Source organism: Centropristis striata, chromosome 18 (assembly GCF_030273125.1).
Source record: "Centropristis striata isolate RG_2023a ecotype Rhode Island chromosome 18, C.striata_1.0, whole genome shotgun sequence".
Classification (NCBI taxonomy): Eukaryota; Metazoa; Chordata; class Actinopteri; order Perciformes; family Serranidae; genus Centropristis; species Centropristis striata.
Genome location: NC_081534.1, coordinates 8693331 through 8720926, shown reverse-complemented (window position 1 = coordinate 8720926; position 27596 = coordinate 8693331). Strand labels below are relative to the sequence as shown.

At 39.0% G+C, this 27596-nt stretch overlaps 1 protein-coding gene across 1 annotated transcript in view; it reads left to right on the top strand.

The window, feature by feature from the left end:
- The window catches only part of vsnl1a (visinin-like 1a), a 46635-nt gene that overhangs the window by 6255 nt on the left and 12784 nt on the right, over positions 1 to 27596 (top strand). The window contains exon 2 of the mRNA XM_059356216.1: positions 8057 to 8223. Coding sequence (XP_059212199.1) covers positions 8062 to 8223 — 162 coding nt within the window. The 5' untranslated portion in view covers positions 8057 to 8061. The remainder of the gene's footprint in view (positions 1 to 8056; positions 8224 to 27596) is intronic.

Genomic DNA, 27596 nt, shown 5'->3' with positions numbered 1-27596 from the left:
ACGTGGAACCAAAGACAAAACTATAATCTATACCAAGAATAAAAAACAAAAACTAAAATAGAAGCACCTGTGCCAGGGCGTGGCAATGTTCTCGTCCCTTTAATTGATATTGTATCATCACTTCCACATATTAAAGATACATATTCTGGATTCTAGACTGCTATGTGATTGTGTTTTGTAGGGGAAAAATGTACATTTGACTGCTTGCAGGTTTGCTGTTGATCTACTGCTGCTTAATCATTTCAGCCCCAGAGTTGAAAAAATCAGAATACCAGTTGTGTTGATTTTCACATTGAAACTGCAGTTGAGAGATCACATGGTCAGTTATGAATGAGAGAATTGTAACACTTCCAATCCTTTTCAGAAGCAACTGAATGCACTTAGACTGCCTAGTGGGCCACATTAACACAAGGCTGTTTTTTCCTGTTCTCTTGAAAAGCTCCTATTTGAGAGATGCAAGGTTTTTCTCTGTACACTTTTGTGTGCTCATATTACATAATCTGGTGTCATAACTACAAGACAGAGTATTACTTACTTACACACGGCAAGGTATTAGATGGCCTATGGGTCCAGACAGGCCTTCAGATGGAGGGGAAGAGTCTGGATGAATGGGAGTTAGTTAGTTAGTTAGTTAGTTAGTTAGTTAGTTAGTTAGTTAGTTACACTGCAAAAAAAGAAAAGTTGGGTGATCTCAAAATTTCAAGGCAACAAACTTCTATAAAATTTTAAGTTGGACAATTAAACTCAATATTTTAAGTTTTGTTTTTTAGTTTGCTCAACTCTGAATTCAGATTTTTGTCAACTCAACTGTAAGTTGTACTAACTTACAATTTTACATTGTAATAACTTTTAATCCTTACTTCTGCTAAGTTCTGCAATGTGCTGATTTGGCACGATTGTAACGCCACTATGAAATGTCAGCTAATGTTGCGACCACAATTTTGAGTTAGCATTGATACGCTAATGACTACTCTTGTAGTTGTAACAAGCAGCGCTGCTAGCATCAGTTAGCTGCTAGCATCAATTAGCCGCTAGCTTTCGCTAATGAATTTCACCGCTTTCCCGCATTTCACAACAGAGAAATAAGAGTTAGCAGAACTATTGTCCCTTGTTTTGAACCCCAACTTAAAGATATTAACAACAACTCACAAACTTGTTTTTGAGCAGACAACTGGCTTCCTTTGTTGTGCTAACTTACATTATTGTCCTAAATGTCAATAATTTATATTTCCAAGTTTTACCAACTTAAATCACTATACAAGTTGGCTTTTTTGCAGTGCAGTTAGTTAGTTAGTTAGTTAGTTAGTTAGTTAGTTAGTTAGGTTCTTTATTGTCCCCGGAGGGATAATTGTTCTCACACAGTCAGGTTTTTCTCAGGACAGCATACATTTAAAAGAAAAAGGCACAGCACAGTGTGGCAACACTGTGTAGCACACAGATACCAAGTACCCCCTCTTCCCACAACATATAACAGATAACTCCTCTCCCCACATCTATCACAGAGAAACATACAAGAACATATACAGCAGCAAACATGACACCCATTCATAACCCCTCACATGGCAGATAACAAACCTCACCACAAACATCTCACCACAGAAAAACATCTAGACCAGCACAAACATGACATGGACAAGTATTTGATGGGTCAGTGTTATAATCATCCCAAGCTAAAACATTGTTATTTTCCTGTATTTAAAAGTAGGACCTTGTTTTGCACAAATTCAGTTGATCCAAAATGTTGCTTATCCCTAATTAATTCATCAAGGATGTGCCAGAAGTGACTTTTTTCGGTGAGCATGAGCCATGTCGAGGCGCTCCACTGGGCTCAGCTGATAGTGAGGGCATCCATCCAGCCTGGAGTCTGGTCCAGAGGGACAAGATACAGCATCTCATGACTCTATAATCATAGCTTTGGGTTGTTAAATGGACTGCTATATAATCTTTATATACGTATGTGTGTGTGTGTGTGTGTGTGTCACTCCTTCCGTCAACCTGACTGATTCTTGTGAAAGCGATTCTCATAGGTTATTAAACTTAAAGGTATAAAATGCTTCCTAACTACATTTACTTTACATTTCCGAATCAAAACGTCTCACAGCAGCTAGATCTATATTTTAGATTTTGTTGAGTTGCGTATTTACAGTAAGTGACGTCACAATTTAAAATCGTAATATTCAATTCTGTAGTTTTCGTCATAAGTGCGAAAATTAAAAAAAAAAAAAAAGGAAGAATGATGTGAATCATGATCCTAAAAGTTAAAGTCTAATCAAATTGTGGTGTTATTCAAGGTAATGATCTGTGTTATTTTGTTGCCTATCAATGGTATCATAACCTTTTATTTTTATTTTTTTACAGTATTTAAGTTAGCATCTGTAGCAACTTAAATTCAGCCAGCACACCCTAGAGCCAGGGTCACAGTGGGCTGGTGGCCAACAGTCTGGGCAGTCTGGGATTTGAACCTCAGGGTTTGTGCTGGCTTAATTCAAGTTGCTACAAATGCTAACTGAAGGTCAGTGTTGCCCCACCCCAGTCAGCTAAAGCTACTAAAAGAATCTGATTCTCGGGGAAACACTGCAGCTGTTTCATTAGGATGAACTACACATTAGAAGAATAAAACTTTGATACATTAACTCGTCTTTAAAAATGATTTCTGTTCGAGTCACATCACGTCGACTTTCATTGGCAATTGCTCAAATATGAAGACAAGAACTCCCATGATCCCATGCTACTTCACGCCATCATCACAGTCTGTCCTTTGCTGTTGGTTTGATTGAGACACCCCAAGCTGCAGAAAAGACTGTGTGCTCTTTATCAATTTGTTGCATTCTTTCACTGATTTTTTTCTAATGAACTAACTTTATGCGTCATATGAACAATGTAGCTTTTGTCATTTTTTCAATACGTTTGCAGGCGGTGTGGAAGCATGATTAGTCATAACTTGAATTTCACTTTGCACATCACAAGTTTCTTGGTGAACCTGGGTCATGCAGGCCTTCCTGAAACCAATTTTAAAAATTGGATTTCAGGACAAAGTATATCTATCTTCCTTAGACAAATGGTTTTACCATGGACATGGACTGTCTGAGCTGCTGGGGAAGCTCTGAAGGCTCTTCTTGAAATGACCATTTGCTTATTTTTCTCAATCCACAACTGATAACTTTTCTGATCGATGTGGCACTCTCTCCACTGTTTTTCCTTTCTGTTACCAATGTAGACATCTGAATTGGATCAACTAAATGAGCTGCCTCTTACACACACACACACACACACATACACACACACTCAGACCTTCGTAACTCCATTCAACAACTAAAATAATTTGACCCCTGTGTATATTGATGCCTGTATGAAAAAAGAAACATTTCCATCATGATAAAACGATACAGACTTTACTCCCTCTCTTCCATCAGTTTAGAAACCTAAACAAATCATTTTGGGATTTTTTGGGTTTCTTGCCAAGAGTTAGACAAGAACATTTACTTGACTCATCATCTATCAGTCTTTTCATCTAACTTTCATCATGAAAGCAAATAAGGACATGCATATTTCTTCTTTTTTTCAGTGTGCTAATGCTAAGGGCTAGCACCCAGCAGAATACTGAACCCACAAAGCAGACCCAAAAACAGGAGTTGATTTAGTAGGCTTTATTTGCCACACACAAAAAGGACACGAACAGACAAGACAGGGGAAATCTTGGGGGGGGAGAACTCCAAGGCAGGATGACAAGGGCAGGCTGAGCAGGTAGGCGTGGCAGGACTGGATATAAAACAGAGGTTGAGTCAAAAACATCCAAGACAAAGAATAAACAAGTAGTTCTTCGGGGAGCTGGTACAATGACGAACTGGCAGAGTGTGGAAGGGTGAACCGGAGTTAAATACTGCAGGAGGCTGATCTGATGATGAGAGGCAGGTGTGGAAGCTGAACAGGTGAGGATCAATGAGGGAGTAGGTCAGCCACGCCCAGCCTGCACAGACAAAAACAGACAAAAGCAAACCCAGAAGACAAAGGGCAGGGAAACACCAGGAAAACACAGGGTAATAGCTATAGCTAATGATAATAATAATAGCTAATAACTTTACATTTTATTTTCATATCCTACCTTTCACTGAACTATTGTTTTCCATTTATTTCACATCAGTGTGCACAAACACTTCAGAGACTCTCTTCAGATATTCTATCATATACAGCCTTTCTTGTTTTATGACAAAGTTATTATTGAACTGTAGTTATGTAGCTCAAAGGACCATTTAGGAAACTTACCTTGATTGTGTGTTCAAGACAATCTGACGTCTAGGATACACATCAAACCAGCCATACATAATTCAGAGTGGGCTTTTATCAACACGCCACTTTTAAGGGGAGAACAATCTGCGTCCCATATGGACAGCAACAAAGGAAGTTTGCACCAACAATAAATCCCAAACCCTGATCTGCAGAGGAAACTCTCAGCTCCAACAGTTTGAACATCAAATATACTGTCTTTGTACAGTTTTAAATTAAATATGTGTCACAGAGGATTCGCAAATGATAGCATTCTGTTTTATTTGCATCTTAGACAATGTCCCATCTTTTTTTGGACTTGGGGTTGTACAACCCATGGCTGAAACACTTGAAAATGTGTATCTGGCTAAAAACACTTTTGTCCTCTGTAAAGCTTAATTTTTCGGTTCAGCAGCTTAAACCTATTAAGAGTACTTTACCCTGTTGGAGTGCCTCTAATCACAGCAGCTTTTATAGGCTTTTTCTGTTGTTAGCAGATAGCATTGACAAGGAAGCACCTTCATGCAATACAAAGTCAATGGAAAGTGATGAATCATTGAGGGAGAAGTTTAACTGCTCTCTGTCTGTATAGACTGACATTAAGTTAGCACTAGGTTTGGATATCGAATTCAGTGCTTTTAGGGCAACCGACCAAATTACATCAATTACACTTTTGTTATTAGGGAAATTAAAGAACCAGTAAAAGGTACCAGTACCAAATTCTAGGTACCAGTATCAGTATCGGTTCAAATGTGGACGGTAGCAACCCTAGTCATCACCACACACTGCAAAAAAAGAAAAGTTGGGTGAACTCAAAATTTCAAGGCAACAAACTTCGATAAAATTAAAGTTTAAATTTAAACTAAATATTTTAAGTTTTGTTTTTGAGTTTGCTCAACTCTGAATTCAGATTTTTGTCAACTCAACTGTAAGTTGTACTAACTTATAATTTTACATTGTAATAACTTTTAATCCTTACTCCTGCTAACTTCTGCAATGTGCTGAATTGGCACGATTGTAACGCCGCTATGAAATGTCAGATAATGTTGCGACCACAATTTTGAGTTAGCATTGATACGCTAATGGCTACTCTTGTAGCTGTAACAAGCAGCACTGCTAGCATCAGTTAGCCGCTAGCATCAGTTAGCCGCCAGCATCAGTTAGCCGCTAGCTTTCGCTAATGACCGAATTTCACCGCTTTCCTGCATTTCACAACAAAGAAATAAGAGTTAGCAGAACTATTGTCCCTTGTTGTGAACCCCAACTTAAAGATATAAGTAACAACAAATCACAAACTTGTTTTTGAGCAGACAACTGGCTTCCTTTGTTGTGCTAACTTACATTATTGCCCTAAATGTCAATAATTTATATTTCCAAGTTTTACCAACTTAAATCACTGTTTTAGGCCAAAATATACAAGTTGGCTTTTTTTGCAGTGCAGCTGCACTCCCTTTTCAGGGAAGGAAGCATGCTGTCACATGAGGAGGGAAACAGGAAGATGCCAATAAACTGTTGTGTAGCAACTTAATCGAGGCTTTCTCACTCACATTTGAGGCACATTAGATACATGAATATTCCTTGTCAGTTGGTGTTGGGGTTGGGCAAATCTCTCCTATCCCGATATAGGTACTGTCATATCTCAATAAGGATATATATCATGAAGCAGCATATTTTCTGGTTATTCAGTTAATTAATTGTCTATATAAAATAACTACATGGTAAAGCCTATATGTATGCCTTATACTCATTGTTAGCATAACAGCACCTCTATGGTTTGCACCAGCTTTGCCCCCACCTTCAAGGATCAGAATGGAAGCATAATCTAAATGACCTTGCCATAATTTAATGTTGCCGCTGGTTTTTGACATTGGGATACAAAAATTATCAAAAAGTTATACAACAAGCATTTTTAGACTGTTTAGGTGATATATATTGTCATGTCGCCCAGCCCTACTGCTGGTTATTATCAAATTAGACCATGTAATTGTGTATCACCATTTCCGAATATTTGTTTTTATCACAATAAAATACAGCAGAATTACAGTATAGCAGCATCAGACTGTTGTCTCTCAATTGTGAAGGATAAGGTTCAGGGTAGGTCACAAAATGACAGTTAGACAGGTATTTGAAACAAACAAGAAATAAATGCATATACACCTGCCAAAATTATATTCCATTGAGATCTATAGGATTATCTGTTATCCCCCAAAATAGGGTGCAGCCTCGACCTTTGGGAAGTAGCAACATATGCTAGTCTGATGGATTACAGTTGGGTGCTGAAATGCGCTACATTCCTGAGCTATGTTGTCACACAATCAAGCCCTGAAAATGAATGATCAGCAAACTTCAAGGTTTTGAGAAAAAATGTGATTTTAATAGCTTCTTGCAGTATAACGGTTGCTTTTTGGCAGCACATTTCAGAGTTAAACGTTGGAGCTTATTTGAAAGCACCACAGGGAGCAAGTCCCTGCTCGCTACATCATTACCATACAGCCATGACGGAACATTGACATTCAAAAAAGGCAGCAAAGTGATGCATTATCTGTCTCAGGTGAGCCTCGGGCCTCTCCATTGAAGACTTTTATAGCATATTGAAATAAATGGGAACCAGGTGCAACCTTGAAGGTGCAAAATGAAGCTAAAAACAAATGGCATGCTTTCCAAAAATGGTCAATTTAAAGGAGCATCCTGAGATGGAGCTCTGCAGGAACCAATGCAGCATGGCAGACCTCAGTGTGACTGCAGCACCTCTTGGATGCTTGCCTGAGTCTCCTTCCCTCAGCCCTGTGCACGCACAGACAGATTGGCACCACACACACTGTTGCTACTCCATATCTCCCTTGGTCTTTACAAAGTTAAAGAGGTCTAATAAAACATCTCAGCAGAGAGTAATCCTCGAAATCTTCCAAAACTCTTACCATCTTTTGCAAATTATGATAATTATGGGTTGGTTAATGAACTAATCAAGGCCATAAAGTGGCAGAATCAGCACTGTGCAGACACATCAGCTATCCACAGAGGCAGCTGGGAGGAAACAGCTGCAATGGAGAAATTAGGGGACATTAAACACCAAAACACACTTAAGTTTTCTAAAATGTCACAGAGGGCCGACTACTTTAGGATGTCATTATTACCCTTTCCAAATCCAAAGAGCTTTATTTGAAAGTGAGATACATACCATTTGGAAGTAAACAGCTAGAGGCCAGAATAAGAAATAGCTTACAAAAACATATTTGAAAAAAGAAAATCATAATAGACTGAGGCTACGGAAGGGCAAGGGATGTCTTTCTAAAAAGCAATTCCTCAATATTTGGATAAAAAACAGCTTATTACTGCAATGCAGAAACTCAAGAAGATTTTAAGGATCAGAGTTCCTCTAAAAACGAGACAACAACAAACCAACAAAACTAGGACAAGCAGCTGATCAAAGGAGGACCGACAGAAAAGTTGCATGTCTTACAAACTGACCCTATTACCCAAGAAGACATAACAGTAGAAGACAAATTCCCAACATGTGATATTACCCCTGTGCCTCATATTCCACTCCATTTGTTTTAAAGCTTATTTTTAGATGCAGCTTTGGTTTGCACTTTCACCGTTCTCTGGAAGTTTCAGTTTTCAGCCTTGATAAATAACTCTTCCAAATGCCCTCCATACTTTTGGGCTCATTACTTGTACTGTAAAAAGAGGCACTTCATTGTGTTCTGTATCAACTGAAAGGTGTTCAAAACCATTCATTTTCTATGTGTGTGTGTGTGTGTTTGTTTGGTTGGTTTGTGTGTGTGTATTATAGGCAAAATGGGGAAACAGAACAGCAAGCTGACCCCTGAAGTGATGGAGGACCTGGTGAAGAACACAGAGTTTAACGAACACGAGCTGAAGCAGTGGTACAAGGGTTTCCTGAAGGACTGTCCCACCGGCCGCCTCAACCTGGAGGAGTTCCAGCAGCTGTATGTCAAGGTGAGACTCCACTCACTCACTTTCACTTGATGGATTACACACATGCTGTAGGCTTCAGCACTCATTTGTACGTGCTCACCTCACATGCACACAGAGTATATACCGCAGACTAGATCTGACTGGAGCTCAATAAAGCAACTGAGTTAGAACCAACAATTTGGCTTTTCTTGGTTACAAACAGTTTCCAATTTACAGACACAGAAACAGAATATATACAAGTCATTTTCATGGCCGATGACAAATTTTGTACAGTGTTCCATCTTCTTTTAGCTCTGTTTTGTTCTCCACCAACTCATGAGGGAAAGTTCTAGTTCTTTAGCAACTAAATGCTTCACTTCTTTCCCCAGCTAGATGCTAACACTGTCCTGGTACTGGGCAGGTGATATACAGCAGTAGTACAGCAGTAACTTTTTTCACAAGGTTTAGGACCACTTTACAAAACTGTAAAATTGCAAGCCCAGCAAACCAAAACAACAATCTAAAAGATGCCAAAATGATGTACAGCTGCAGAACTGTTATGTTAGGATTTTAGTGAGGGTAATGTAGCTTAGTTGAATGGGAAAAAAACCAATAACGAGATATCGTGATACAAAATGACATTGTCTAACTTGATAATAACAAGTATTAGGGTTGGGCAATATGACAATATATATCAAAACAATCTAAACAATATAAAAATACTTGTTGCATATATTTTTTTTATAATGTTTATATCGCAATGTAAAAAAAACAGCGGCCGAGCTGAATTATAGCAAGTTTTACAAGATAAAGTGAGAATACAAAAATAGCATGTAGATATTTCATTTAGACAATTTATTAATGAATAACCAAAATACATGCTTTATCATGACGTGTATTGTTATTAAGATATGAAATTACCTATATCAGGATAGCCATGTCATGGCCATGTCACCCAGCCCTACATAGACGTATTTGTAACCAGAGCAATAGTCATAATAGGCGTAGTAACAGAATTTTTTGTCATAAGTAATAGCAGGAGATGCAACAGTAGAATTATTAATAGTATCGCAGCATAATTGACAATAATTAGCTATTTGTTGGTTAAAAAGACCAACAAAATGCATTGTCAGTGGGTTTTCCCACAATTTATATTAACAGGGTTGGTTGAGGTCACATGAACACAATCTGAATCACCACAAAAACCATTGTGGGAAATTGCATTTCCATTATTAACCCTGGAAGATTTTAGCAGGCATCCTGCCATGTTCCCATTCGCCACTGCTGTATCTGGGCAGAATACCAACAGAGAGGCAGATATCAGAGGCGCTCAGATGATTATCTTCTCATGCTAATATGTAGCCTACCGTATCTCATTACCTCTGATAGAGCAGTGTGAATTTATGCCATAATTTATTCATTTAGTCTTATAAAACAGGCAGGAACACTTTCATGGAAACAATGATGATCTTGTAATGAAAGGGAAATTGTGATAAAACAGCTAAATTAAGTGTCTATAAATATAGTGAATCTATATTCATTCAGACTATGAGTGCTTCTGGTGCTAAAACTAATTCTACCCTCTGCTGCTGCTAATAAAAAAAAATCATAAATAGGGCTTATTCCTTCCTGGCTCACAGTGAGACAAATGTTATATTTCAGCTTCATTTATTAGTTTGTAACCGAAAACAAATATACCCATGTAGCAGGTCCTATGCAACACACACACACACACACACACACACACACACACATATAGTTTCTGTACAATCATTGCTGTTCCATCATCACATGTCTGCATCATACATGGCATGTGCAGCCACCTTTAAATGAAAAATCTGTGGAAAAACTTGTATAAATAGTGCAATACAAAGGACTTACAATAAATTAAGTGTATTATATTATCATATCTTAACATGCAATACAAAGTTAAACCCATGTACTAACTGTCAGGGTTTAAACCGTTACAACACCAGATCCAAAGAAGTTGGGTAGTTGTGTAAAATGTAAAGAAAAATAGCATTAAATGCACAACTCAGATTGTATATTTACAAAAAAAACAAAAATGTATCAGTGTGAACATAAAATATATTATTATCTTTGTACAGTTTTCAATTCAATATACGTCCCAAGGATTAGCATCAATATCACATTCTGTTTTATTTTCGTTTGAGACCGTTTTGAGAACCGTGGTTGTAAATCTGATTGATATTACAGTATATAAAATAATATCGCCTGTCACTATTTGTCATACATCAAACTTATCTCAGCATCTTGTGCCCTCTCTTATTGTGTGCTTTGACAGTTCAAATAGAAGAAAGAGCTGTAAGTCGTGTAAGAAAGGGCATTAATCTTTTATCACTGGTGCCAGGAAATGCCTCATAACCAGAGGGGGCTGTCGTTACATAAGACACGCCTGGGCACCGAGGTCACGGGTGCACCTCCTCTAAATGCCATCTGAGCTGATGCTTCAGCTGAAACCAGAAGAGAAAGTAAAAAAAACACAACAGAAATGATTGAAGGTATGGCTGCTATGAGAACAAAGCACATCTGTCACCACTGGGAGTCGAAAAGCATCAAAAATCCTTTTAAAGTCGAACTACAAGAATAACCTGGACTCCTGGGAAATAAGATAATAATAGAGGGATGCTAACACAAAAGAAATCGGACGGAATATCCCTTAAAATCTCTTTACAGCACAATACGAGCAACAGAGGAAGGGAAATCTGCAGCTGCACAAAGGGGGCAACACAGCTCAGATCTAAAGGGGGTCTTGTAGGCTTCTGGGTAAATCCTATTATTGATGCATCCTATTGTGTTTCTAGGCAACAGTGTATCAGTGATAGGGCTTTATTTAAATCCAGAGAGCTGATAAGTGGAAAAACGGTCTGCTGTGACCTCACATTAACGGGACAGATTGTTCCTGTGAAGAGTGACTGTGTGTGTGTGTATGTGTGTGTGTGTGTGTGTGTGTGTGTGTGTGTATGTGTGTGTGTGTGTGTGTGTGTGTGTGGTGGGGGGGTCATATGTTCAGTGGGAGGGAAAGGGAGACAGATCGGCGTGTTTTTGCGTCGGCTGTGTAAGCGAGAAACACACCGAGGCAGAGACGGTAAAAGTGAAAAAATTACATTATTTATTAGAAATGTATACACAAAACGTTATGTGTGTGTGTGTGTGTGTGTGTGTGTGTCCTTGCTATGCACGCATGCATGAGATAGGCAGGGCTCGCCTTACACCTGTGCACCGGGATCTTTGTTTTTTATTTTCCTGCACGCTGTCAGATCTCCCCACATTCACACAGATCTGCACCTGCAGCAGTCGAGTCCAGAAGTCCTCCTGGCCAGGGTGCTAAATGCAGAGTTACCTCCACTCGGCTGCCTGCCTGGACTTAATGTACTGTTTTGGTTAGACATACACACGCTGTTCTCTAGCTTCTTCTTCTTCTTCTGTGCTCCGTCTCTCGCTCCTTTAGTTCTTACTGCTTTTGTGGAGGTAATCATCTCTTAGGCTGTGAAGAGGGAGACAGAAGAAGAGTAAGTGATAAAGAGGGAGAGCTGAGAGGGAGAGAGGAGCATCAAAGGACAGGAAGAGAGGAAGAAAGCAGGTGTAGTATGTCGGCTGGAAATAATAGGTGTGTGTATCTGGAGGCAGACTGTGATATTCATATTTGATGCTGTGGTGTAGCATATAGTCTGCAGTATTTCTGTCTATAACCGCTATGATCCTTCCTTACAGTTTCTTTTGATCACGGCTGGAGGTTTCATTATAAAAGAACTCATTAAAAGTAATGAATCTCAGTTCTTTCAGTCACATTTTTGATATTTAGTTTCAGAATGACTCTTGATCAATTGCTTGATTGAAAATGATGATAAATGGATATAGGAATTAATATTAAAATTAGAATTAGATTAAATGGTTTTCAGATGATAATAACGTCATTGAACTGTCCATCAGTAATGGAAATTCAAATGAAATAGCTTATTCAAATGCATATTTTATATTGAAGATTTCAGTATTCATCTCTCACTGTGGTAAAAAAAAAAAAAAAAAGAAAAGATAAATGAAGATAATTTTTTTTCAATCATTGTTTCCTTAAATTTTTTTGATGAGGTCATGATTTCTGAAAACAGAAATGGTTGTTGAATTAAAAAAAAATACTTTTTGTCCCTTTGAGTACCACAAGCTAATTATATTGGAGAGAAGACAGACATAAATAGCACCGGAGGTAGAGGGAAAACATTTATTTTGGATTTTAGTGTTAACTGTCCCTTTAATGTATTCAGGCCCCCGGTCACACAGTCAAATTCATCCCTACTTCAGGGCAAATAGCAATAATTTTCATTATCGATTAATGCCAATGCCAATTATATTCTCAACTTATCAATTACTCATTTGGTCTATAAAATGTTAGAAAATAGTGAAAAATGTTCATCCGAGTGTCTCAAAGGCCAAGATGATGTTTCTAAATGTCTAAATGACTCGTTCTGTCACTCTGAAGATAATCAGATTAATATTGTATTAAACAAAGCAGGAAATCTCCATTTTGAGAGGCTGAAACCACATTTTCTGCCACATTTGCATGAAAAACTGCAGTAACTATTAATCTATTATCAAATATCTGGTAATGGACTAACCGATTAGTGGTTGCAGCTCTTCCCTACTTCTTTGCAAACAGACGCTGCGAGAGTCTTTGTGCTAAAGGAACGAAGAAGTCACAGCAGCTCTCTATTTACTTTAGATGTTCCACTGACAGAGAACTGGTCTCTGAACTTTATTTGTTGTCTTCAGGCAGAATTTCATTGTAGTTAAGAACAGAAAATGTTCATGTATGTGTTTAAACTCAGCTGACACTCCAGCTGGATAAGCTGCAGGATATCCACCTGCAGGTTCAGTGTGACGACACCTCGTCTGTCTTGTTTTCCGCTCAGTGCAGAGCGCCACTTTTCATAAATCCTGGTCAAACTATCCAGGATCATTAAACTGACCTCCTGCCGGTTGTGGTTTCCCAGTGGAGTTTCACTTTTAGTGGCGTCGTCGATGCCAGACAGCGATGTAAAAATGGAAGAGAGGCTTCCGTGACAATTCGCAGTGAAGCGCTTGCATGCCACAGCGTGTGAAATTTCTCATCCCTGACACGCCAGCCGCTCTGGGAGCCATTTGTAACAGGATAACGACACTCCCTGAGATGTTAAGGTGATAGATTTTGTCACTAGGTTTTTTTACTTGAGCTTGATGCATGCAGAGACAGCAGCAACACTCACAGATAGCCACAAAGACACAAACATACATTCAACAGTGATCTATACCGACACAACACATTTCTCATTCTTTTGGTTAAAATGGGGAAAATACAGCCCTGTTATATATTATACATGAAACTTGAGCACTGATATTGTTGGTCTCCTGCCAGTTTGTGTTGATAGTGTGATGACTTTGCATTTTAATGTCAGTATAATGGACTTCATTAGAGTTTCTGCTACTCACAGCAACTCTGTTGACTCATATTACTGTTATTGTTTCCAACATACAGGAAAAGAGAAAAATAGCAATTTATTTTAAATGTCTTTGTATTTCAGGTGCTGTCATGATTTCTGTGCAGGTCTGGAAAGGTATAAAATGTTTAGAAAATGTATTTTATTACGCCTCGAAACTCTGTTGTCTTAAGCTGGTATCATCATACATACCATTGGGAAAAAATGTGACATTTTTAAAAGAAAAACATTTAACTCCTGGTTTGTTGCTTTAGATGAGACGCAATATGAGGGGGAGAGAAGAAGGCCTTGCTGTAGATTGGAAGCATTGCTGTGACAATGGCACACACACACACACACACAGATGCTGACCTGAATGTAGATGATGTATGGATGGATTCCGCTCTGTTGCGTCTCGCTTGCATAGCCTCAAGGCTTTGTGCTGTTGACGGGTGTGGACTGTGTGTGTCTGTGTGTGTGTGTTCACCACTGACCATCGAGCAGCGCTGAATGTGAGACTCCAGACAGACAGACAGGCAGAATGAGGAGAGGGTAAATGACAGACGTACACTGACATCATCTAACTAACAGCCTGTTTGTGTGAGGAAACATCTGCCGGCTGATCACAGGAGACAAAAGGCTGACAGAAAAGATAGAGATGCAGTGTTAAACTGACAGGGAAAAGTAGGTGTAATTATTTGGAAATCCTTTTGTAATAATACAGATAGATGTGTCACACAGAGGAGTTGCAGTGGCTGTCACACAGAATAGAGATGAGAAAGAAAGTTTGGTGAGCGTGTTTATATTTATATTATAAATATACTTACTTTCTTCTGCAGACTGATACCAGGGTCCGCCTTTGTCTGATGCATGTATATTTCCTGATCAACACTAGTTGGTGGCAGGAAATAAAGTTTATTTTTCAATCCCCATAAAAATCAAGAAGAAAAAGAAGCATGCTAAAAGAATGATGAATGAGAATGGCATGCAAGATAAGCTAATGTGTTTGTTGTTTTGACTGAACAACAGAGAATATCATAAAAAGAGGAAAACCATGAGAATAGGACCAAACTGGTCTGAACTGTTAACATTTTCAAACTGGTTTGATATTTACTCAAACTGCCAGTTTGCATCAAATCATACCGCTTTAAGAACATGCACAGTTTGTTCTGAAGTTTAGGCTGCACATGGACGTCCTCATAGGGGTCTTTAAAGACCCTCGTGGACATGGGCAGATAAGGACATTTACGTCATATGGACCAAAGCAGACTGACTCGCTGATTCCCCTACAACCACAGTTCAATTAAATACACTGTGTTCCACTGTTAGTCGTTACTTCAGGCAGAGCTTTTGATTAGTGCCAGACTGATCCATGAAAACAATAGTGCTACTGTATATTGGCTGATTTCTTTTGTTTTTAGCATACATACATTTTTACCATTCCTCTTCTTTGTTCATGATTTTATAACATATATGATACCTGTGATTAGCTTATGCTGGCTGATAGCATAATTAATTGACTAATTTAAGTCTTTTTGAAATACTGTGAACTAGTAATTGCAAATTTGCATAACAGAACAGAATTTCGCTAAACAATACTTGAAATATCTATGCCATAGAGCAAACGAAATGATGTAGTTTGTAGGCCAACCCGGAAGTAGCATCACGTCTGGCTCCATCCGTTCTCCTTCTCAATCTTTAAGAAGAGACTGAAGACCAACTCTTTACTGAACACCTTCACTCTTGATCTACACTGACGACTACGACAAGTATCGCACTGACCGCTCTTTGACCTGTAAAGCTCTTGTGTCCTAATGGACTCAAACTGAACCCACGGCTCTTACTCTTGAGATGTTTCTTGACTTCATCCTTGCTTGTGTTGTATTACTCTCATTTGTACGTCGCTTTGGATAAAAACGTCTGCTAAATGACATTGTAGAATTGTAGAATCACAATGGGTTCTCTTGAGAATGCCTATGGATTTTTGCATTGGATTAAGGATAATGGCAGAAAATAAGCTCTGTGGCAAACACACGTTTCTGATGCCTACACGTTTTGTTCAGCAGAATAATCTTCACAAATGAACACCGCTTTTATTATGTTTAAAGCTTTAATGCAGCTGACAGAAGTAAAAAGCTAGCGTTATGCTATAATGAACAACACCACGGTCACATGACTTCTACGTCACAGCCATTATGCTTCAGACATGGCTGACAAGCTAACTAGCGCTTTTGACAAGCTAGCGAATCTTTAGCCTTATAAATTGTTTATTAACATAATTTACAATCTACAACACTTTCCAAGAGCACTAAAAAACATGACTAGAGGCTGTAAGGCGGACTAGTGAGTGAGTTGTTGTCCGTGTCTAGCATGATGGCGTTTAATGTACCCGACAACCTCTAGTAGCCACTTGTTAGCAACCACCTTTTTAAGGACACTTAAAAACTGCTTCACAAGTGGAGGTATTTACTAACGTATTTTATGTCATACAACAAAACGCGAACATCTCTTCAGCTTGTGTCAACCACAGACCTTATTTCAGGCTTCTAATCAAAAACCCATTCAAAATCCTCATTGAGTTTGAGAGGTTAGACCCAAGGACGCTAAAATGCTAGCTTACTTCCTGGTTTAAGAACTAATTCCTGTGGCACTCTATAGTGTTGGTTTTACAATATTGCAAACAACAAGGCTACTCTGGCAGGGAAAAGCCAAATGGGGGCCTTATTTAAAGATTTAGATCACAAAATCCTGGCAGACGGTTCCCATCCTGGTACTGCTTTCAGGCCACTTCATTACTAACTTGTAACAGTACACAAAACTTGTTTTGACCTATATTTACTCTCTACATCCCACAAGCACCACTCTCTGTTCCTCCCCACATGCATCCTATATCTGCCTGTAGTAAATAAAGATCCTATATGTATATGAACACTAGACAAATGTAACAAATATAAACACAACCTCAGATCTCTTTATGTATATTCTAAATAAACATAGAACTATTAGAACTACGTCCGTCATACCAGAATATGTGAACACAAACAATCTCTTAAAATGTTGATACAATTTTGTGCTTCTTTAATTCCAACAACTTTATTAAAGCTCAAACTGGAAAAAATAATAATCAATAAAAAATAAAGTGGTGTACCTTCACACTGGAAAATGGCATAATAACTTGGCTAGTATTGTCACTATATGTCACTGGTTCTCCTTCCAACCTACTTTCTCATCTCTAGCTTTTTTCCTCCCATCTCTCTCTTTACCCACTTCCTCTCTCACCCCCCTTTCTCTACGTCCAAGTGGGCTTGTGGCTGCCACACACTAAAAATAGCTTTTGTCATCTCAGAAGCTCTCATGCCATTGCTGTCACAACACACACAAAGCCGAACGCTGCACACAAATTCTGTTTATGTGCTTCAGAAACACGAAACACTTTGTGTTCACTTGAAATGGCTTCTTTGTGTGAGTCATGCTGTGCTCAAATAAAAACAAAATCCCAAGATTTGAGTCAGAGAAATTGAATGATAAACTCTGGACAAAATGACTTATGAATGAGTTATGATAGTGACTAGTTTACATGTTTAGAAAGCACAGAGGGAGGAGAGTAATCAGTAATCTTGCAGTGAATAAGCAGACTGTAATTTTTGCAAAGACAAACAGTGGTTTTTCCAGTCTGAATTTTCTCCCATCTTTCAGAACACAAAATTTGTGTTAATTGCAGAGAGTGTCTGTGTCGGTGCTTGCAGGCGAGATGCATCTTAAATGAGCTGTAACAGAGAAAACAGACATAAATACACTCAGGGAGGCAGCTCGAACAATAGATACATAGACAGAGAAGAGGGAAACTAATGGATGGTGGGATTTATAATAATGAATTGCTTTTGACCTATCCCTTGCTCCATGGCCAAGTTGTAATTTAATTATTCAGCAACTTTCAGCGAGTCTGACTGCTGCTGCTGCTGCTGCAGTGTGAGAAGAGGAGGAGAAAGTTAGTCGGTGCTTTTAGATGCACAAAGTAAGATAATAGGGCCCGTTCTGGGGGGAAATCATATTCAGATTTAGCTCTGTGTAAACATTAGGAAGTCCTCTGTAAGAATAAATCAGTTATCTTGGTTGATGGTGAAGGCGGCACACCACCGTGCAGGTATAAATCCCACCATGCAGAGGGTGGCACTGGGAATGACCAACTGGTTAACAAGGGTTCAGGCCACCCAGACTGGTTAGGGAGAGAGGGGAGGTGGACGAGTCTAACAAACCGCGTTACGTTTAGCTAAGGGGTTAAACCTGCGTAGAGCATGCAAGAGGCAGGACATAATCCAAAAATTATCTATCTTCTAATGGAAATGTATCGGGCCATTGTTGGGTGTTCGCTGTAGTAGTAAAGTGTGTGGGAGCCAACAGGGACTTAATGGTGCATTCAGGTTTACTTTGTAAACTCTGAGGAACTCAAGCTGTTGTTATAAAGTTATTTAACAGGTTATTATTATTACATTTTAAATGAATTATTCGATCATATGGCCTATTTATTTACTGTTTAAACTGTCTTTTATAACGCCTAACAAGGACGTTTTTTACCCTAAACCTAGGTCAGTGGTTTTGTAGCCTAAATTCATAGAAACTGCAGCCTTATTCACAGCCGCTAACTGTACGTGTATGTATAATGACGTGTTTGCTATTTTTAGAACGCTCATTTCAACAAACGCTAATATGTGTCATTGTGGGTGGTGGTGGCAAATGCTCTATGCTGTTGTTTAGGTCTGAGATCTTGTTGATCCCCCCATGAGAGAAATGCTAAACCCCCATCAGACTGACCTCTGACCTTCCTGGGAAGGGAGACAAGCAAGGGGATTCCCGTAAGGACTCTTAGTATAATTCTACATAACATGTAAATATGGTAAACATACCCCTGTGTCAACTTCTGTGGAACGTGTTGCAGACATCAAATTCAGAATGAGTGTATGTTTAAAAACACTGCCCCATCTTTTAAGAATCTGGTTTGTATCAATAGAATGGTTATGACAAAAATATTTTAAGAAATAGATGTCAAGATGTTGTTGTGTATCCAAATATGCACTCAAGGTCAAGTTTGGTCTACTTGCATTTGTCAAAGGACTCTGTAAATAGAATGGGCCTGGCTAATCAATGGAGTGGCCCTCCTCTCCCCAGCTTGTAGTGCTTGGGAGTAGAACATTATTAAGTTAGGAGGCTGGCTGTCCTTTTCTTTCCCTCCTGCTCTCCTTATCTTGTGTCTCATTTTTGCTCTCTTGGTTTGTCTCTTTATGTCATGCCAGTTGTAATCATTCTAACCTTTAATTTATCTTTTAACTCCTTATATCTCTCTTATGTCTATCTAATATTCTGTTGTTGTTTTTTTTAACAAACATGAGGCAGAACACATGTTCAGTTCAAGGAATAATTACACATTTGGGAGAATATGCTTATTCACAAATTTTATTTTTGATTTTGTAGAAAAACCAAACGCTATCTTTAATGTGCACAATAATAACAATACTATTGTCAAAGCGATTGACTACTTCCCAAAATGTTTGTCTCCCTATAAAAGTCCAGAGAGTCAGTGCTATTAGACAGATTCTGTTCTGACATTTTGTTCTTTGGCAGTCTTGTCATTTGTCCTGACTGACCCAGCTGTCTGATCAGCATAACTTAACATGACCTAACTGCCTGACAGATTGAAACTGATCTCAGAACTGAAGGGCAAGAAAACAGGACATGAAACAATTAGAGCAATGAGAGACAAAGGCTTGTTTGGCCACAAAATTATACAATCTACATTACAGCTCGTGTCACGGTTCAGATGGTGTCATAACTGCATCTATATTATTTGAACAGTCAGATAACCACATTAGTAAAGTTGTGTAAATCCATTTATGGCTATGTAGAGAGTGTCTCTTAATCAGCAACATCTGAATCTCATTCCCCATGGGTACAGTCAGTGTGTCAGATAATATGGCTGCCAGATTTCCAAATTAAGTTATACAGGGAGCTTGTTTTTCCAAATATAGTTGATCATAAGCACTGGATCATGGAGGCTACTGTGAACACAACTGCAATGATTGAAAAAACAGAAGCAGTTGCTGAGATTATGTACTGCACCAGCATTGAAATCACAGTTTTACGTACTACAGCTTTATGAAGACCACCTACACGTCTCCTCCAACTGTCAATAAATAGGCCTTCATTTACCTGATTTTACTGTGGAGGAATAGAGAAAAGACTAAATTTGTAAGTAGTTTCAATTTCTCATTTCTCGTTTCTCATCAATAGTTATGCTTTCACATAAGTAGCACACAATAGGAGACTGTCCATATCAGATACGTTCTCACTTACTGGAAGTACTCCGTTACGTTTAGGTAAGGGGTTAAACCTGCGTAGAGCATGCAAGAGGCAGGACATAATCCAAAAATTATCTATCTTCAAATGGAAATGTATCGGGCCATTGTTGGGTGTTTGCTGTAGTAGTAAAGTGTGTGGGAGCCAACAGGGACTTAATGGTGCATTCAGGTGTACTTTGTAAACTCTGAGGAACTCGAGCTGTTGTTATAAAGTTATTTAACAGGTTATTATTATTACATTTTAAATAAATTATTCGATCATATGGCCATATATCACACTTCAGTAGTCTGTCTTTTCAAAAACGAATTTGCAAATTTAAATGAAAGTTGTCAGGGCATATAACCAAATAATCTGTCGATCTTATATTACCTAAAAAATGTTTGAATCGAAATTAAATTAAATTATGACCTTTAAATCAGAAGTAAAAGCGAATGATTGAGAATATTTTGAGAACTGTGACAGCCCTAGTTCTTGCATACAGCTCCTGTGGTTATCTAAATGAGTTCAGGGTTGTAGTCCTTGTGTGAAAGAGACTTTGAACACCAACTTTGGTTTTTCACAGAAATAGATGGGACACATTTTCTTTCATGTGAACAAACATTGAAAATGCATTTGACTTGACCTTCAAAATAAAAGAAAAATGATGTTAGAAATTTGTGCCAAACAGACGCAGTTACCCCCTCAGGCAAACACTCGCTAGAGAGTGGGCAAGGTGCCAATACCTGTGAGAAGTGGATAGAGAGAAAGGTTGGTGCTGTTCATCTTAATGGAACACATTAATACACCACACAACAACATTTAGAGCACTGCTAATTATATACTGCAGTCGGCTGGCAAAACTACACAGTGTTGGTAATGCAGGTGCTCTTAAAATGGGACACAGGTCTGTTTGTGACCTTTGAGTCCCTGTGTCATGAAAATACAGGTATATCTCTATTTGCCTACACCTTAGGGTGAGAATAAATACATGTTAAATTTCTCCTCCAAACACGTTTTAAATTATGTAGAAAGGCTCTTGCTATGATTCATATTTAGTCTAAAAGGTTGTCCCATCTTAAATAAACTAGAAGCCTACCACTACTGCTCACATACTAGGTTGACCAGTGAAAGAGTAGTGCAGATGCTAACAGAAAATACAGCGTCTGGTCTTTATTCTCCATTAGAGGAAACGTCAGATTTTCAGCCATTTACTGTGTCGTATTTGTGCCTCCAGACATAGATGAAGAGTCTGTCATGCACTCAAATTCGTGACTAACAGACGTATCAGAGAATGATAGCATCTTGTGATAGCATCTGAGCATCTTAATGTTGTATTACCTTGTTAGCTTGTAACTAGCAGGGGCTGACACAGGGTTAGCAGTTGTGAAAAATACAATAATATCTGCTACAATGTTACAACTAGAAAACTAACTTTTAAAAGTGGTAGTTTGAGTAATTAAGATAATATATGTGTGTTTTATCTCATCATTTTCTTAAACAGATGCCTTGACAAATATGTTGTCTGGTTCCAGTTCTGACTGTAACGGCAATATCTAGATAACAAATCTTAAATATTAAAACATATTTATTTTAGGCTGCACATTTTGCTATTTGCTGTTCCTTTTTTTTACATGTTAAAAAGCTGTTACTGCCATTACTGTCAAGCCTTGCACAAATTGACAAATCAGTATAGTCAAGGTTAGACATTTTAGGTGACATAATCCAAGAAAAATGCATTTTTGAGTGGAGGAGGACATTGAATTTAGATCCTTGGCTTTAATGAGATGATCTCAACTATTTAGACATATTGGACATCTTGTGGGTGTTTGAGCTCTCTTTAAGTCAGATGGAAATAATTTGCAGGCAGCAGCAAGTGCAAATGTTTGCATGAAGATTGAGACATAAGAGGGTTTTTTAATACACACGTACAGTCTCAGACATGATAGAGAAACCATGAATGATGGATTCATGCTTGAGGAAGAATAGCCAAGGACATTTGATGAGTCATGCAGAATTAAAGCACAATGTATATAATGAACCACAGTGTAGACATGTAGAAAATTGTGTGCATGTTTGGTCGTGTGGTATTCTCTCGCTACATCTCGCTCTCTTTCGATCGCCTCTGTCTTCTCTCCCTGGCGCTGTCTTTTGGCCCGGCTGAGTGGGAGACGCTCGCAGGCCGATTATGAGCTTTTTAAAAGGTGGCTTCGAACTGCACAAGCTGCTGTGGATTTATCCTGCCAAGCCCTTTAGAGAGCAGCCATTCTGGACACACCACTGGCAAGTGAAGATAAAACGAGCAAATCCTCCCTTCTTTCTCTGTTGCTGTGCCTCGCTGTGAGTTGCGTCACAAGGAGCAGAGGGTAACCCTCAGGTCTACCTGCCAAACCTGGCGGCCAGCACTGAGTCACACTCTCCTTCCTGTCCTGCTTGGCTGCTTGTCTCTATCTGATTTAGACCAGGCAGGAATATGGCACTGGTGGAATGCGCAGGACACGATGTGGGTTTAACGATAGGACTATTGTATGTAATAATGGTATGTAATCTGATGTATTTACCTCTCCTCCGCTCCTTCTGTCATTCTTTCCCCGATGTCGATAACTGTTCTTCTCACCATCCCGAGGCATAAAATATGTTTCCACACTCAATAGTGCCATCTGCTGTTGTGCTGTCATTTACACTCCTCGTGCACAGTTATTGGTGCCAGATGGGTGTTTTGTAACCACAGATAAACCAGGGTCAGAGACAGGTCTGCCCCAAATTCCTCTTAAATCATAAGCTGAACGATGTTGCGCTCTCCAGGAATCAGCCGAACCCAATCAGCCATGATGGACAGCAGGGAAATCTAGTCAGCCATTCAAATCCTTTTAGTCAATCTACTGAATGTGGTGTCAAACAAGAGGACTCCCACCCTTCACTATATGCTCCTTCACTCCAACACACACTATCACACACACACAAACAGTGCTTGTTATGCTGGTGTTTTAATCAAGTGGTTCCTCTTCTCACAAGCCTATTGTCTCACTGAATCAGATGCTCATCCCTCAAGACCAAAACAATCTTACAGACCTTGACTGTAAACAAAAGTCACTCGTGTATCAATGCAGTGTGATTTACCAGCAGCAGCCAGAGACAGACGCCTGCCACGTTCACCTCATCGTAGCATCTTTGAACGCTCTTCAGTCATGCTGTGTTCACGTTGTGTCGTATAAATCGTAATAACAAGCAGCCCAGTGGGAAAAACATGTACGGCTGCCTCCAACAGTATCTCCCACGTGGTGAAAAGACCTGCACACGTGTGAAACAGTTTTAAATATGACTTTGCCTTGTAGCTCAGGGTCAGAGTTCCTCAGGTTATAATATGATATTTCATAGTGGATTGAGTGTTAGGTTGCTCTTTAAGATATCATTCCTGGTTGATTTGGGGACCCAATGCTTACTGATTTAAAGACATGGTCAGATGGTTGATAAATATTGACGGCTGATATTGGCCCTTACAAAGGCCTATTGGTATCGATGTATACGCTGTCTGATATGTGCCGTTATGAAAACTTTTTTTTTTTACATAATGTGTAGGTAGGTGTTTCTAATATTTTTATTATTTAATTTTTTAAATTGTCAGCAATTGCCTGAAACTGACCAGTTTATAGAATTGGCTTGACAGAAATACATTGTTTGTGTAATGTACCGTATAACAATGTAATTATTTAATAGAAAGTATTTATATCTTCTTTTAAAGAAAGTAGCTCTCAGGGTTCATTTGCAGAGTGGTGATTAATTAGTGCACAGTTTATTTTCATTCCAACTCAAAAAATTACTATATCAGCCACCATATCAGTTATCAACAGACGCGTTTCCATTAGGTACTTTTCCCTCCAGTGAGCCGCTATGGGTGTGGCCTGGGAGAGAGATCCACCCAACTTCATTGGTTAGCTACTGAGCCGCTACTGAGCGGCGATTTCGCGCATGTGCGATTCATTTACAGACTGGTGCAAACAGGAAGCTGAGGCGTTAAAATCTCCTGCTCTGCTCACTGCAGCTGGGAGAGACCACTGCGGGAGGACTGGGCTGGTGACCTCACTCAGAAGTTGGATCTATGCATCTACGTTTCATCTAACAGCTCATTATGACGTAGATTTATTATTGATAAACAGTCATGGTTCCTGTGGCCTGTGGTCCAAAAAAAGTTTTGTTTTAATGTGGTACAGTTGCAGTTGCAAAATCACTAACTGTAACACTGGTTATGAATTATTTCCTGTAAATCTCTTGTGTGGGAATTTAAATTAACACTGGGTGATTAACCAAATTTTTTACAACAATAACACAATTATTGTGCCGATTATATTTGGCAATAAGCAGTCCAGGACAGGCATTAAGGGACAGTGTGTGCATGAATGATCAGCCAGTGGGTCATGTTGTGGAGATAGAGTCGGGGGGAGGAGGTCTCAGCTCCTCAGTCTCCTGTCTGTCAGGTGTGATTAATACAGCAGGTGTATACAGAGAAGATTCACAACCTTTATTATTTGATCAAGATAGATAGAAATCTCCTGCTCTGCTCACTGCAGCTGGGAGAGACCACTGCGGGAGGACTGGGCCACTTGTGAGAGCTTTGGGACGGCATCTGCTGCATGTTAAGAAGAGTAGCAAGTCTCCAAAAGTCTCCAATAACATCAGAAAAAGTCACTAGATTTGATGCTAGTTGCTTTTTAGAAAAAGAGTCACTAGAGGGGTCTGAATGGCCGCTAAATATAGCGACAAAGTCGATAAGTTGGCAACACTGCTTGTCACATTTGTTGTCACATTGGGACTCCGTTGGTTAGCAGCTAAAGTACCGATATGGGAACTTAGGCAGAGGGCATAGCCAAAACACTCTTTCCAAAAAGTACTCAGAAAGTACTCAGTGGAAAGACGCCTAATGAATTTTCTCCTCTTAAATCAGTATCGGCATCAGTCTCAAATATCACATATCAGCCGGGCTCTAGCAGATATTACAGCAAATGCTCCTTTGTCAGAAGAGCAGCTGGTGTATCTGTTCACAGTGCAGTCAAACAAACTGTTTTAATGAAGAAGTCAGCCACAGTCAGTCTCTTCCCATCATGCAACAAGCAACCACGATCTGATTTCATGTTTCATATTTTTCCACACAGCAGCAGGACATTTAGGATGGTGACCTCACTAAGAAGTTGGATCTATGCATCTACGTTTCATCTACCAGCTCATTATGACTGTAGATTTATTATTGATAAACAGTCATGGTTCCTGTGGCCTGTGGTCCAAAAAAAGTTTTGTTTTAATGTGGTACAGTTGCAGTACGTTAGCATTAGCAGTAGCAATAAAATTACTAACTGTAACACTGATTATGAATTATTTCCTGTAAATCTCTTGTGTGGGAATTTAAATTAACACTGGATGATTAACCACATTTTTTTCAACAATAACACAATTATTGTGCCGATTATATTTGGCAATAATGAAGAGTTTTCAGTCGGTGCTGGAAGTGAACAAGTCACAACGTAGTTAGTCTTCTTTATTTTAATCTAATTTACTTTTATTTATGTTTTTTACACTTATTTAAAGGTATATATCATTTATCAATTAAAAAAAACTTTTTTACTGTTAAAACATAAATAATAATGTTAAATCATCATGATCTCGTACTGACTAAAATAATTGTGATTCTAAATGTATAATTAGACATTAAATGGCTACTGCAGAACCTAAATTGTATGAAAATTAGGTTTGACTTCATGAAATCTTTAACCTAAATTAAATCAAAGTGCTTATTTAAGTGGTTATTACTAACATTATTCTCAGGAATGAATTACTGTTAACTTGCTTACCTTTGGTGACACAGATATCACAGCTGACACCCACCTGAATATTACAATAGGATGATTAAAAATGCATTTTGCAGCGCAGAGGGGATTGAGAGAGAGAGTGTGTGTGCGTGTGTGTGTTTTCTATGTGAACAGACCCCGGAGGCTTGGAAGCAGTAGCAGCTACAGCAGCGCGCTGGCTAAGTTTCTGCTGCTGCCTGGCATGTCACTGAGGGTTTATATAACCGCGCACGCAGACTCCGTCTCTCTCACTCAGGCACACACACACACTGCAAATACCCCAGTAATGGATTATGCATGTATTCCCTCTCTCTCTCTCTCTCAGCTGCTCACTGAAGGAGCATCTAAGCGCTGCTTTGATGAAGCGATGTAAACAGCCATATGCAGCGACAGCCCCTGCTGCCATGCCAAGGTCCTGCTATGTGTTCCTCCAAACATGCTTAACTGCATGTGACAATGTTAGCAAAGGGATGCATGAAACATAAGGCATTATTTACACAGCCCTCTGGTGCCACCGTGGAACGACAGAAACCTGGAGAAACATGTCAAAGCTAAAGACTGATTTTTGGAGTGAAGCGATAATGGTAAAACAAAGACCTCAAGGTTTCTGAAGGGCAAAATCCAGTCCCAGACTGACCTCTAAAACCTGTGCTTGTAAGCTGGGGAGATGAATAGCCAATGAGAAGCCTGCTACATATTGTTGATAAAATTACAGGCGGTACAGAGTGTCCTGTTGGACCCTTGAGCGAGGAGAGATGACCTTGTGGGCTTCATGAGTGGAAATATTAATAGGCTTTAGACCATTAATTATTATTAGCTGCGCAGCTCAGATGTGCTCTATTCTGTTTTATTCTCTGCTACTCTTCTTGCCACTGGAGTCTCTTCAGTGGTTCCTTAGCAGTTACAGTCCTGCAGGTAAGGATAACATTTATCCACAGGGCTAAAATGATATTGAAACATCCATATTGCTCAGGGAGAGGGATGACGAGCACAAATGAGCTGTGGGGCTCCCAAAAGTGTGTATAGGTAACTGAGTGTGTTTCTCTGGACTGTAGAAGCAGCAGGGACAACGCACAGATATGGAGAGGGATAGATATGGAATCAGACACTATCAGTGGAAAAAAAGAGGTACACACAACGGAGCATGGCATCGCCATGGCAGCAGTCCAGGACAGGCATTATGGGACAGTGTGTGCATGAATGATCAGCCACTGGGTCATGTTGTGGAGATAGAGTGGGGGGAGGAGGTCTCAGCTCCTCAGTTCTCCTGTCTGTCAGGTGTGATTAATACAGCAGGTGAAGATTCACAACCTTTATTATTTGATCAAGATAGAATTCATAGGTCAAACTTTAAATGTATAATAAAGTACTTAAGAATAAATATATCAAATTATATCTTTATGATTTTTATGCATGCCATTTTGTCAGTGATAGCCATTAAATGTATTTACATTTACTAGTGCCTCTCTATATAGAGGTTTTCAATGTGACTGGTGGGGTCACGATTAACAGATAAAGGATGTGGAAAACATTAAAAATTCAATAAAACCACACCAACACAATAAAAACAGCATTATATCTGCTGAAAAACAATATTACAAAATGAATCAATACATTTAAAAAACGCCTGTCTTCCTCCCTCTAATAAAAAGTATTTTGGGAGGAAACAGTGGTATGTTTACATATTGTGGCGGTAGACACACGGCTGCAACGTTAAAAAAAGTCTTCCGTTGCTTTCTGACAAAGAACCTGTGGTAAATACACATTGTTATTT